Source organism: Coturnix japonica, chromosome 8 (genome assembly GCF_001577835.2).
Source record: "Coturnix japonica isolate 7356 chromosome 8, Coturnix japonica 2.1, whole genome shotgun sequence".
NCBI lineage: Eukaryota > Metazoa > Chordata > Aves > Galliformes > Phasianidae > Coturnix > Coturnix japonica.
This window is the reverse complement of record NC_029523.1, coordinates 6,052,840-6,066,372: the sequence shown is the minus strand read 5'-3', so window position 1 is coordinate 6,066,372 and position 13,533 is coordinate 6,052,840. Positions and strand designations below refer to the sequence as shown.

Genomic DNA, 13,533 nt, shown 5'->3' with positions numbered 1-13,533 from the left:
AAGATGAATCAGTGCTTGCGTGCTCCTGTGTACATGCAGGATTTAGAGTGGGTGTGTTTGACCCATCACTTCTACAAGGGAGTGACTGTCAAAATGCATCACTGGGCCCCATGCATCTGCTTAGCTGTGTGTGCTGATATCTTTACGTGTTTGCAAACCAGCAGGCAGTGCTGTGCGTGAGCCTGATTGCTGTGCATCTTGGTGTGTGTGTGTACACACAAAATCCAGGCACATCTGTTATTTTGAGCCTGGCTGCGAGCTGCCTTCTCCAATACAAAGTGCAGCCAGATCTCTGCACCTTCCCAACTTGCAGCATGCTGTGCACTCATCCAATGGCTCTGAGCACTTGCCACTGCAGTGCTTGCACCGTGCTAGTGTCTGAGCTGCTGCTCTGGGCACTGATGCATGCATGGCTCACTATTTGTGTGCTGTGACTTAAGGGCAATGCATTTTGGGGCTGGAAGCCTGAGGCAAATCCAGCTTGCAGCACAAGGGCAGTGTTGAGAAGCTGGTTGTAAGAAGCTGCTGCAGCTCCTGAGAAGACTCATGTACGAAAACGTTGGACTTTGGGTTTGTTTGATCCTGCCAAGTGTTGTTAATCCTAATGGACAAATAAGAAACGTCATCTCCTGCCTTAAATACACCTGTGCTGTTTCCAGGCTGCGGCTTCTAGGATTTGAGGGTTAAAATGTAGCTGAAAATAGCTGTAAAGGTACACAGTGGAGTTTGCACGGGGAGGGAGCTGTGAGCAGCAATGTGTGCTAAAGGTTCTGCTCTTTGCTTCATGAGGTGATGTCCAAAGTACACCGGATTTCTGCAGCTTCCTGGTGGCTCAGCACAGCTGTACTCCCTTGCTTTTTAAAAAGGAAAATGAAGGTGTTTGGGGGGATTTGGTTGTTTTAAAAGGGGAAAAACACAAAAGCAAACAGGCCTAAATTCAGCATGAGCTGACTCTGATTGGAAAATGGGGATCTCTTTGGGTAGGTACACCTGAGTGGCATGTTCCTGCTAACACATCACTTGTAACTTAGAGGAGGATGGAGAATGCTGTGAGTTGCTTTATTTTTCAGCCTTGTTGCAAGTTAAGCACAGGCCATGCAGCATGCCCTGGCTGTTCAGCTTCCTTACACATCTCCATCGTTTTGCTGGGATGTCTCTTCTTCTGACTCGTCTTCTGACTCTTCATCCTGTGGGGAGGGGAGAAACACTGCATCAGTGGCTGATGGTGGATGCATGGGTGAAATGTACAAGTGGGGGATGTGCTTAGAGCAGGGAGAAGTGCAGCCACTGCAGGTCTTTTGAGTGTGTTACTGGGAAAGACTGCAGAGAGCTGGGGCCAGAAACAGCCCACCCAGAGACAGCATCAGTCACTTCAGTGACGTGGATATGCTGGTATCTGTGGTATAAACTCATGAAGGGCTGCAAAAGGAGATGGCTCGTGACTGTCTGACCCTATCCTGGAGGATGTGGGGCCAGCAGCGTCCTGCACAGCTACCCAGCATCCCTCCCAGCAGGCTGTCCCACTCTGTGTGCTGGTGGAGCCTGAGGTGCCTTGCAGCCACCTACCTCCTCTGAGCTGGACCCGCTGGATGATGTTTCAGCATTTTTTGACTCTGTGGAAAGCACAGAACCCATCACAGTGAGTCAGTGAGCCCTAAATCTATACTCCTATCCTTGCAACCTTTTGGCACCAAGCTCACCCTCGTGTTCCTCCTCTAATTCTTTCTTCTTATGAGACCGGGGCAGCAGGACCTGGATCCCTCGCAGGAGTGAGAACAGGATGACGGCGTTATTGCCTGGTGAGGGAGAAGAGAGGGAGCAGTAAGTGGAGAGGGAACAGCAGGATGTGTCCTCCACTTCGGCTCCTACAGAGCATGGGAGATGAAGGGGAAGCGGTGACATTGAGCACTTGCTTGCACAAAGATGTGAGCTCTGCACACCTCCTCGTTTGCAGGGAGGAGGTGGCTCGCCCTGCTCTGCCTTGCAAGGAGATGAGCAGCGGACACGAGCACGGCGAGCTCCGGGCGGCCTCCCCGAGAGCATCACCGCCCTGAGCTCCGCGGAGCGAGGCTCGGCAGTGCCACAGTGACGCCTGGTGACAGGCTGCGAGATGGCCACAACCACAGCCCAGCTGATGAACCCGCAGCTCCGGCTCCTGCCTGCTCACACCCCCCGCACCTCCCAGCCGTGCCGAGCTGAGCCTCAAAGCCTGACAGTGATGAATTACCGGGAACGGAACGCTGTGCTGCGAGACACCCACCCGGCCGTCAAAGCAAGATTAGTACGTGCCTATTTTGGTTTCCTCTTTAATCAAAAAATCAATTAGGTAATTTCCAAATGAATATTCAGTCGAGGAGCCAGGTTGTCAGGCTGAGTGACAGGGCTTAGAAGCACTTTCTTTGTTGGGTTTCTCTTTTTTCTTCCCAGCTGAGCATTATTTAGTATATTGAAACTAAGTAAGAGGATGAGGGGAGTGAAAAACTTTTCCCTAGAGATCATAGAATCCTTAGAGTTGGAAGGGACCTTTAAAGGCCATGTAGTCCAACTCCCCCATGATGAACAGAAACACCACAGCTCCATACCATATTTTCCAGCCCCATGGAGCTGTGTCTATTAGTGGAGCATGCCATGTGCCCTGCATGGGAGGGAGTTGGCTCTTCTAAGGGGAACCATCACTGGGGATCTGGGGGTCCATGAACACTGTGGGACACCAAAAACCCAGATCTGGAGACTTCTGTGCAGTAATAATGGGGAGGGTAAATGTGGAGTGGGGGACAGGTTTTCATCTTACCTGGGCTGTAGATCTCAGATGGTTCAGAACTGGTCACAAAGGTTGGTGGTTTCCTTTCCATTGAGTAGGTTCGGAAGCTCTTCATCACCCTCCAGTTGCAGAACCTGCATGAGGAACACCAATGACAACAAACCTCTGTGCGGATATCTTCAGCTGAGCTCCTGGGCAGTGTCATGTCTTCATTTACATTGTGCCAGAGGAGCCAGGTGGCTGGAAGAAGCAGAGGCATCTGTGTGCTCTCTGCCACCCAGAGAGAAGGGCTTCGTACCTCTTCCAGAAGTGAATCAGGATGGGGATGATGGTCACCTTGGCTTTGTGGTAGAGGAGCCGGTTCAGTAGCCCCTTGGAAGACATACTCCAAATTAAATCTCTCTCATTCTCAGTGATGTTCACCTGAGCAAAAAAGGGAGCTCGTTTAACCAAAGCAGTTTGGTGGGCCCTAGAGGCACGTCTCTCTCCCTAACCCCACCGCACACTGCAGGCTGTGCCTATGATGTTATACTATTTCTGTCCTGGACATAAGGGCTGAATAATCTGGATTTCCATGAAAAATGCTTTCTAAACAGGAGATAGACAGAACCATCCCTACTGCAGGGGAAGAGGTAGGTGGGTGTGTGGAGGACATGCCGATGACATTGACCTTTGGAGACTGAAACGACTGATTTGGTGGAGTGCAACGCACATCCTGGTGTTTCAGCTCTATCATCCTTCCAGCAGAGAGGGGATTTCACCATCTCCATGTCTATGTGCTTGTTCTTAGCAGGTACAGATCAAGTGCTAGCGTGGGCCTGGTGATAGATCAGTTCCCATGGAGCCCAAGGATGGTTCCCAAGCTCCAGAGTGCATTCTGAAGCTTCAGAGCATTCTTGGAGCAGATCCACCCCCCTCTGGTTTCTTTCTTCCTATATCTGCTCATAGCTGTCATGGTCTTGAGCAATGAACAGCCTACAGGCTTCCTGGGTGGGACCCAGCATCTCACCCGCAGTTTGGGGGGAATATCAGAGTTCAGGAAGAGCTTGCTGATGATGGCAGTTTTCTTTTTGAGAAAGTCAAATTCGTACTTGGTGCACACGTTGCGGGCTGCCAGTGCTTCAGCTGAATCAGCCAGCTTGGAAAACCTGCAAAAGCATGTGTCTGAGTGTCACTCTGAGACAAGTGCCCTGGTAGGTTAGGCAGGCATGGAATCATAGAATCCTAGAGCTGTTTGAGCTGGAAGGGATCATTAAAGGCCATCTGATCCAACTGCCCTGCAGTGAACAGAGTCCACTACAGCTCAGAGCCCTGTCCAGCCTGACCTTGGCTGACTGCAGGGAAAGGGCAGCACCACCTCTCTGGGCAGTGGTTTTGGGATCTCTAGGAGCAGGTAACCACAAGCAGATTAGATGCAGACAACTATAGAGTGAGACTTTGGTTGCATCTCACGCTGCAGTGTGGTGTCCAGCAGCCTTGCTGAGGGGAGCTTTAGGATGGCAGCAAAGGAACCCATGCATCAGGCTTTATCCCTTACTGAGGGGTGTGGACTGCTCCCAGGATGGTTTTGGGCCTGAGAAAAGGAGACTAGAGGTACCTGAGCACTGGTGGAGCTTACTTGTCGATCTCCAGGTAAAAGCGGAGGTCGTCAACAAGGAAGTTGACAGTGATGAGCTGGTTGTTAAACATCTCTCGCCTCACCAGCACCACGTCCTTGTCCCAAGGGGCCTTGACAGAGGATGCTTGGGAACATGAGGTGCCGTTGCTTTGCATCGAGGTGATGGGCAGGTCTGTGAGAGGGGTAAGAGATGTTGTGTCTTGCTTCTCATAGCATTTGCTTGAGGGTAGGTGAGCATCTGATGCTGAGATATACCCCCCTCTTTCACCTCCCCTGTGCTTCCCTTTACCATATACAGGAGCTTTGTAGGGTTTTTCTACCTTAGAATCATAGAATGGCTTGGGTTGGAAGGGAAGTTCCAACCTCCCTGCCGTAGGTAGGGCCATGTTGCTTCTGCACCTCATCTCCTTACCCCACCACTGATATCCCTGTGGCTTCTCTGTGCCAGTGTGCAGGGTCTGGGAGCACTAGGATTAGTGGCCAAGGGGGCCAGCCTAACTGTCCACCTCCAGAGCTTCTTAGCTAAAAGAGACAGGCCCATTTTGTGCCTTCAGGAGTCTAGCCATACTTTCGTCCTCGTTGTCTAGTTCCCTCCGGAGAAAGTCCTCAAACTCCATACGGCGCTGGTTGTTGTTCATCTCCCGATGGAACTTGCAGATGCTCCTGACGATGTTCTGGATGGCAAACCATGCCCACCGCTGCAGAGGGCAGCACAGTGCACATCAGCTGGTGGTACAGCCATGAAGAGCCAAGGCTGGGAATGACCCAGCCATCGTTTCTGGTGTTTCTGCATTTCCCTGGAGGCCATAGGTGATAGTCTGAATTGCTTGGCTACTTGCCACTATCTAAATCAGGACTCCAGAGCCTGTGAGAACAGAACTTAAACTCTCCTCCAGCTCTAACCTGCCTCACCCTATTTCTTTGAGCACTGCTTAACACACAGCATCTCCTCTTAGACAACACCCACAGCAAGCAAGCAGAAGGTCTTTCCTTACCAGGTTGTCTGTCTTGAAGTTCCCCCTCCTGTACCGCAAACAAAAGTCGGACTTGTATGTGTCACAGGGGGGAAAGAGGTCTTGGTATTCTTGAAACCTGCCAGATGGGAGACCAGAGAGCATCAGGAACAGCCAGATGTGTGGGCAAGGGGTGGGTGGGTAGGATGAGGAGCAGCTGAGATGGATAGTCCTGTGGTTGGGTTCTCATGGGGTGAGGAGGATGGAGAAAGGGATGGGAACTGGAGCCCTCCCCTTGCACGGTTAATGACATCAGCAGATGTAGGGCTGGAGTGAAGGTCTAGTTGGGGTGTTGATGGTTCATAGAGAAATACATTTGTAGCAGTTGTTGCCTTTTGCCGAGGAAAGGGTGTTCGTGATTGAACTTAGGAACCCATCTAAGCCAGGTCCTCACCATCGTTTTTCCATTGCTTTCTGGACAAAGATCTGTGCTGTCATCAGCATGAAGGGGGTGACTGTTTCAGCCTCACTTATTTCCTTGATGATAGAAGAGCTGCAATCCAGCTGTTCCTCTGGAAGAGACATGCAGTTGCTTCCTGTCACCAGCAGCCACCTCAGCCACCATGACAACCCTTCCCACCCTCACATCAGCAAGTGGCATCCTGTCCCACCTCCTCCTACCCCATCAGCTGAATTTGATTGAATTTTGGTTGCTGAATTTGATATCTTTTCTCTACTGTGCTAATTGCATGCTTTAGGAGTGGAGCTCTGACTCCAAGAACATCAGAGGTCTTGGTCAAGAGGTCCTGCTAAAGAAGTAGACCACCTTCCTACAGATACAAATGGTAGTGGAAGACCTCAACAGACACTGGGCAGAGAAAGGAGAACTGGCAGGACCCTGCAAGAGGATCTAAAATCTTCACCTGCATCAAGGAAAAGAAGCCTTTGAAGTACAGGGCTGGAGGGTGCCTACCAGCTGGGATTTCACCTTGGAAATAATTTCTGACAATGCTGTTAACGAGGACGTTCCTTGTCTTGGTGCTGGTCTCTGCAGCCAGCTTCTCCACGGCCATCCAGAAATGCAGTGGTTCAGCTGCACCGCGCTCCTCAAGGAACTGCCTGAAGTACTGCAGGTGGGCAGGGCTGTGCAGAACCTTCACAAAGTGCCTGCAGGGAAGAGACAGGGAGACAGAGATGGGAGCAAGCAGGGATTTGCAATTTATATCTCGAGGTGGAGCTGTCAGGACCCTTGTCTGGAGTATCTCCAGGAGGTGGGACTCTATGTGGACATTCATGTGTCATCTCCATGACAAAGCAAGGAGTGATGTTGAAGGAAGCAAAGCTTTGTGCTGCAAGTTGTCAAACCTGGGTCTTCTCGTTGGCTTCTCTACTACAACACTGATGGGCTTCTTGATACTTGATCCGGTTCTTCTCCTAGAAGCCTTCTTCTTTTTCTTCTCAGGTTCAGCATCTGTGGGGACGGAACAGAGCTGGCCCCTTCCTCGAGTAACAGCTATAGTCCATCACAGCTGTCCTCAGGTCAGAGAACCACAAAGAAGCCTGAACTGTCTCCAGAACTGCCCTGCTGACTTTGGCAGGATGAGCTCAGCTCAGGAGATAACGGATACTGTAGGAGCCCTTCACATGGCTTCAACTCCTCAGAGGAAATCTCCCACTCCCACCCATGCTGGCTGGATTAACACCCCTAAACACATGCCTTCCAAGGGTGGATGTACCTTTCTCTCCTTCTGGAGATGCTTCACTGATGCTGCTTTCTCCTTCTTCTTCTAGTCTGCTCGGTTTGGACTCATCAGGTGGTGGGCTTTTGGGAGACGAAAGCTCCTCATCCTTGCTGCAGCTACTTGCAGACAGTGACTGTTTCTTAACAGCTGACTCTCTTGATGTCATCTTCTCAGAGTCTGCAGCTGGTAGAAAAGAAGGAACAGATCCAGCTCTTGCAGGCTATGATTGTCCTCCAGCACTTACTGAGTGCTGCCTTATCACTTTTTGCCTTTCCTTTTCCCTTCTCTCTCTTCTTCCTGTGATCCACCCATGGTGCTATGTTTCTCAGGGCCCCAAGCTACCCAAGAGGTCAAGGTGTGGCAGTGGGATGACAATGACCATCCCTGCCTTTGCATTTTGGTCTCTTTGTTACAGCCTAGTGACCCAAGCCAGTGCAGGGACAAGCAATTTTATGCCTCTAGTACTTGACAAGAGTGAATTTGACCCAGAGCTCACTGTTAAAGCTTGGATTACGGCTTGTGGCCTGCAGATACCCTGTCCCAACCCACACAGTGACAGTCTTTGGTCAGTACAGACACAAAATGTGCTGTATCAGCCTGAGCCACCCTGAATCACAGCAGAAATTCAAAGCCTTCTCTTACCGGTTTTGCTCATAGGAGCTTCCACCTCCACCTGGAGAATGCCCATTTTTTGGAGGTGTTGAGTGCCAAAGGATTGCCAGTGCTCAGGGGAGATGTCTTCCAAGTACCTTGTCTCATGCAAGGCCTGGCTCAGCTTCAAGGACTCATTTATCCGTTCGGACAGAAGGAAATATTTGTCTTTCCCAAGACGACGTCCTTGTACCTTGGGCACCGGGACATCACTCTGTGAAGACTGACAAGGAGAGCAGGGGGTGATGGCACAGAGCATCCTATTACACTCCATCTGAGGAGTTGCTCCTGCAATGCACCCAGCAGGCTAGCAGCATATTTTTGCTGTTTACAAACACATCCAAATTTAACCTCTGGAAGAAACCTGAGCACAAAGCTCAGCATGAGACTCAGACCTGTCCATACTCTTCCTAAAGCTGGCTCACATCTGCCTGCAGCTGCATCCAAACAGTGGCTTATCAGACAAGGGCAGCTGCTTTCCTGAAGAGGCCACCATCCAGCCATGAGGAATGAAAACAGCCACGAGGGTGTCATGGACACAGGTGAGCTCCCTGTCTGCTGTTCCTGGTGCCAGCTCTGGCTGATGTCCCAGTAGTGCCACCCACTGTCCCCACTGAGACCCTCGTGCAGGTTTTGGCCGTTCACCACCAGTGAGCAGGGACAGAGAGACTGTCTGCTAACAGAGCTGCGTGCTGCTGAGAGCAAGCACCAAAAATAGCCCTGCTAAGCCCCGAGCTGCTCCTTTGACATCAGTGCAGAGAGAGCCCCTGATGAGTTTGGCTTAGGGGATGGTGCCTGCTGAGAGCATGGCCCCGACACCTGCCCAAGTGCTAATTGCACTTCCAGACCAAGCATTTGCTCTGAGTGGTAATTTCCTTGACAAGGGATGCTTAGAAACATGGGCAGCTAATTAACTTACAACCAAAAGCATTTAATGAGCAGAGCCAGGAGCTGACAGCTGCCAACTGACTGCTCCATAAGAGCTTGGCTCTCACTGGCTGCAGTGCTGGGGCTTTGGGGCACTGTCCCTGTCAGCCCCTCCTAATCAGTGCTGGGCCCAGCTGCTCAATCTTTTACATCACTATCCTAATGGTCAGCCTGAAGACATGAGCAAAAATTCCTGTGCGAGTCATGCAAGGGACCCAACATGAGGGATGTTCTGGGGTTCCTGTTTGTGAGGAGACTTTCTGGAGTTAGGGTAGTGTTCGGGGCACTGAGAAGTATGATTCATTAGTAGGATTTCTGCTGCCGGGAAGATGGTTTGCTTGTGTAACTCTTCTTTAGATGACTGCTTTACACAGTGGGGGGGAAAGGAAAAAGAAGGAAGAAAAAAATAACCAAAAACACATGGAAAACTTGAGTGCAGTTGAATCAGAGGCCAAAACACTGCACGCCCTCCTCCCCCAGCATGCTGGCCATGAGCTTGTGCTGAGACAAGGCCATATGAATGTGTGTCTGCCCATGAGTCAGATTAAGAGCAGTATTTGCTCCAGGCAGGGAAAAGGGGGGATAATTAATTCCCAGAAGTGGTTTGCCCAGCTTGCTGCCTGCTGCTGGCTTTGCATGCACCTGCCCTGCATTTAGATCTCTCCATTTCTGGGATGGGTTATGGCTCAGGGGCTGACCTATGGGATGTTGGATCATTGCAGCTAGTGCTGAGCTTTCCTCCCTCCCTCTCCCCTCATTCTCCCATGTACATCACCACTTATAAACCCTGTAAAGATGCCCACGACCCCCATGTATCCCCTTTACCATGAACTCGAGGAATGTCTTGTCATCATGAGCCAGAAATTTCTCATAGTAGGTGCAGAGGACCTGAAAGAGGAGAAAAGGTAGGGTGTCCTCAGTGTGTCCCATCAGCAGCCAGTACCTCTACTGTACCCTGAGGTCACAGTGACAGTATTGAGACACCCAAGGACAGTTTTGCTGTGGGCTGTACATGATGTGCTTCAATCATATTGTGCTGGAAGCAGTGACTCAGATGTGGAAGGATGGCTGCCATCCTGTGAGCTCCATCTGACAGCTGAGGCCACCAGCTGCTCAGTGGCTGCTCATCTCTGCTCCTTGGCCAGCAGGCCCATGGAGATGCTCATCTCTGCTCCTCAGCCCAGCAGATCCATGGGGATGCTTCTCTCTGCCAGTCTGCTGCATATAGGCCCACTTATTCCAGCCCAAACTGACTTATGACTGTGAGTTTTGCCCTCCCTGCTCCCTGTTCACCTTCATCTTCCAAATATCTCTCTGTTGAATGTACCCTTGCACCAGGCTGGGCTGCGTAGGCCCAGCTGTACCCCACAGCCTGACTGCTGCCAATCTCTACCTTGCAAATCTCTTTTTGGGTCCTGAATATCCAGGGGGTGAATTCTGCAGAAGCCAGGTGGTTCCGCAGGCTGTGGAGGATCCTCTTCTCCATAGGAAGCTCCTGGATGGTGTTTTCCACCAGGTAGGACTCGCAGATCCTCTCCATGAGGAAATGGCGCAGGGAGAAGCTGTTTTCTCTGCTGTGGTCCAGCACCACAGGCAGGGATTCATCCAGGTCATGCCATAGGTCCAGGAGACGAGCCTCAGCAGTGTGGTCCTGGCAGATCAAGAAGGTCCTGAAGGGCCGTCCTGCGTAGCTGTCAGCACTGAGGACCCAGGGGAGGTACCGTAAGGTGTTGGCTGGCCTTTTAAGAGACGGAATCTTGGCCAGGGGTGTAGAGGAACGTAGGCTGGAGAGGACCTTCTCTTCACAGAGGTCTTCCAGGCGAATGACTTGTTTTTTTGGGGGCCTAAGTCTTTTTGCTCCTCCTCGGCTTCCAATGGCAGCATTTGCAGTACGTTCCGGATTTGTCAGCAGCCGTCCTGAACTACTTTTACCTTGTTGCAATCTCTTCATGCTCCCAACTGGCTTAATTTGCCTTTTTGGTTGCATCATCATTTCTTGAGCGTCTCTTCCCTCCTTGAGAAGATCCCAGATCTTCTCTTTGGCCTCTCTGCTGCAGTAGGGTTCTGGTGAATGTTGGTTCCTATTAATTCTCATTGGGGGAAGGCCATCTGAAATGCCTGAGGGCTCCGGCAAGTGGTCCTGTGCCAACCGCTCCCGATATTCCTGCAGCAAAGGCCAGCAGGATTTTTCTTTCTCCATGCTCCTCTTGCACTGAATGAAGAATTTAGGGAGCCAGTAACTCTGAAGGATAAAGAGGGCCTGTTGCTGCATTTTGCTCAGGATCTCCCTCCGGGTGCCTATAGACCTAACGTGTGTGATTATCCGCGATGACCCTGAAATGGATGCAGGGGGTGATGATGTGAAGATGGCTCCAACCAGACCTGATGCTGCCACAAGGGATTCCCAGCCAAACAAAGCTGCTGCTGGAATCCCATCTGTTCCTGGGAGCAGCCAGGAACAGGCCACCATCTCCCATCCCACTTACGGGCAGTGGTGCTGCAGAGGTTAAGGATGCTGGAGCCTTCATACAGGTGGGCGGCCTTCAGCCTTTGGACCAAGGACAGATAGAGGTTCTTCTGCACTGCATCTGACTCATCGAGCTCCATCAGCCTCTCAGTGATGAGCCAGAAGTCGGTCAATTCTTCCCCTTCGGATCAGACAAGAGAATGACTTGATGGAGGTGATATTAAAAGCCTTGCTGGGGAGCGGAGCAGCCTGTGATTAAAAGAGCTGTGAAGATGTGGAGGGGCTGCGGAGCACTCCATGCCCACCTGCCATTCCTTGGGTGAAGGCTCGGAAGCGCCACATGCCCTGGCTCCCACTGATGCATTTCTCCAGCAGCCACTGGTCTGCACTCCTCCAGTTCAGCAGCCTTGCTGTTGGAGAGAGAGCAGAGCATGGCATCAGGGCACAAGCCTTGATAAATGCCTTATTTTTCCACAATGAAGATCTGCATCCCAGCTGCTAGAGCTTCCCAGCAGCCAGCCCTCACGTTGATTCACAGATGGGCAAAACAACAGGCTGGAATGAGGGGGATTGTATGGATGCGATCAGTGCAGTCCAAAGTTGGTGCCTTTGAGACAGAGCAGGGTGTAATGTACGGATGTGCTTTGTGTGTTTGCAGGGTATACTATGGCACTAAGGGACATGGGTTAGTGATGGGATTCCTTAGGTCAGGTTGATGGTTGGACTTGATTATCTTGGAAGTATTTTCCAGCCTGGATGATTTTATGAGTTTCCCAGCATTGGATGCACTGAATGAGGAGCCATAACACAGCCCCAAAACAGAGTGTGCAATGCCTTTTTAACCAGGCAACAGGCAAGAGGAAGCCCTGCTAGTGCAGCAATGACTCACCTGCTTCCTCTGAGCGAATGAAACCCAGGAGCTTCTGACAGAGGACGAGGAGGAGGCACAGGCTAGATTTGCAGAAGTGAGGCAGCCGATGCTTTCCCAACCAGGCCAGCAGAGCTGGGGGGCTGGGATCCTGCATTACACCCCATGCCCAAGAAGAGAATGAAGCAGTGAGCAAGGAGCTGGCTCTTACATGGGGATTAGGGTGAGTAATGGGCCCATGCTAGGGGGGTTGCTGGAGAATGGTGTGAGCCATCGCCATATGCAGGAAGAAGGGGGAGGGATGCTCATGCTGCCTGTGTCCCTTATGCCTCTCCTCCCCATCTGCATCCTTTCCTGGAGCCCTGATTTCCCATTATTTCTGCTCCTGCTGGGCCTTAAAGGCAAAATGAAGCCTGGGTTTGAAATCACGCCCCTGACTGCATGAACATGGGGGAGGGAGCAGCCTTAGAAATGAGGAACCGACTCCATCCCTGCCCAGTGCCCTTCCTTTCCCCTTTCTTTGTCCTCACAGGGGATGTTTTCTTACCAGGTGGCTCGGTAGCTCTGGCCAGAGGTCCCATTGCCTCGTGCTGCTGCTGAAAATGGGTGTCTGGCCAAAAACCTGCATCAAAAGGAATGGGGAGATCTTGAGGTGATGGAGGGTGGGTAGTGGGGATGCCCAGAGCCTGGCCGTCCTAGTTTGTTCCCACTACAGAGCAGGCATCATCTTGTCAGACCTCACTGCCTCCTCCATGCCGAGGTCCTCAGCTTTCCCTGCCCTGACAGCCTAAGCACAGTGTAGTCTGAGGTTTTCCTCTAATGAGGAGCCCAAAAGGCTCAGAATGATCCCTGGGCTTTGTGGTGAGGAGCAGACTTACAGGAAGGTTCAGAAACGTGTTGAAGAAGTCAACAAAAACTTCATCTCTCAGCAGCAGCTCAATGTCCGTGGAAGCTATGGTTGCTGCAAGGGGAGAAGAGAAAGTTACCTGGCCTTTGTGTTGTTGAAAGATGGATTGTAAAGTGAAAGAGAAGCAAGAACAGTCAGGACAGCTCAGGATAATTGGGATTTGGTGCACTGACAGTTGGGATTTGGTGCACTGAGGTCCTACTGCACCTGCCCAGAATCTGTCTCTTGAATTTGTACTTGGTTCTGAAAGATCTGGAGTGGAATTAAAGCACCTGCTGATGTTGGATGCCCTCGGAAATGCTTACCAGCACCAAGGCATGGCTGTGTCATTGGGACAACCCAGGTTTATAAAGCCTAGCACTGCTTTTCCCCTTCAGAGTGTGCTTTGCTCCAGCAAAGGTCACTCACTAGTGGCCATCGTGTTGCTGTGTCCCTAGGATGTGTTCTAGATTACTGGGCTGCTTGTGACACACTTGTCCCCCCCTGAACTGCAGGGACGTGGAGAGCTCTTGGGGACTGCAGTGTTCTCCCCACTTTCCTGTAGCTCTGGCTTTGAGTCCTGAAATGGAGACCTTCCCATCTTCCCATTTGGGTCAGCTTCTTGCCTTCAAACCAGGCTCTTGGTAGAACCTTGTTGCC

The 13,533-nt window shown here is 51.3% G+C and overlaps 1 protein-coding gene across 1 annotated transcript; it reads right to left on the bottom strand.

Moving 5' to 3' along the window:
• Positions 1-1,040: 1,040 nt before the first annotated feature.
• On the bottom strand, positions 1,041-13,266 carry RGSL1 (regulator of G protein signaling like 1). The gene is made up of 22 exons (XM_015869753.2): positions 13,167-13,266; positions 12,866-12,948; positions 12,535-12,609; positions 12,009-12,138; positions 11,425-11,529; positions 11,139-11,300; positions 10,046-10,986; positions 9,478-9,540; positions 7,717-7,948; positions 7,069-7,257; positions 6,698-6,803; positions 6,306-6,499; positions 5,787-5,904; positions 5,375-5,471; positions 4,948-5,077; positions 4,380-4,551; positions 3,771-3,909; positions 3,060-3,184; positions 2,792-2,895; positions 1,701-1,796; positions 1,567-1,613; positions 1,041-1,187 (listed from the first exon to the last, which is right to left on the bottom strand). Exons 1-22 carry the CDS (start codon positions 13,222-13,224, stop codon positions 1,125-1,127), a joined length of 3,429 nt encoding a protein of 1,142 aa, XP_015725239.1. The 5' UTR covers positions 13,225-13,266; the 3' UTR covers positions 1,041-1,124.
• Between the last annotated feature and the right edge of the window lie 267 nt (positions 13,267-13,533).

Coding starts and splice junctions, on each gene's coding strand:
- RGSL1 (XM_015869753.2), bottom strand. CDS start 13,224: ATGACACAGCCATGCCTTGGTGCTGGTAAGCATTTCCGAGGGCATCCA. Junction 6,804..7,068: donor ATCTCCAGAAGGAGAGAAAG/GTACATCCACCC, acceptor CCGTCCCCACAG/ATGCTGAACCTGAGAAGAAA. Junction 2,896..3,059: donor CTGATTCACTTCTGGAAGAG/GTACGAAGCCCT, acceptor TTCCTCATGCAG/GTTCTGCAACTGGAGGGTGA.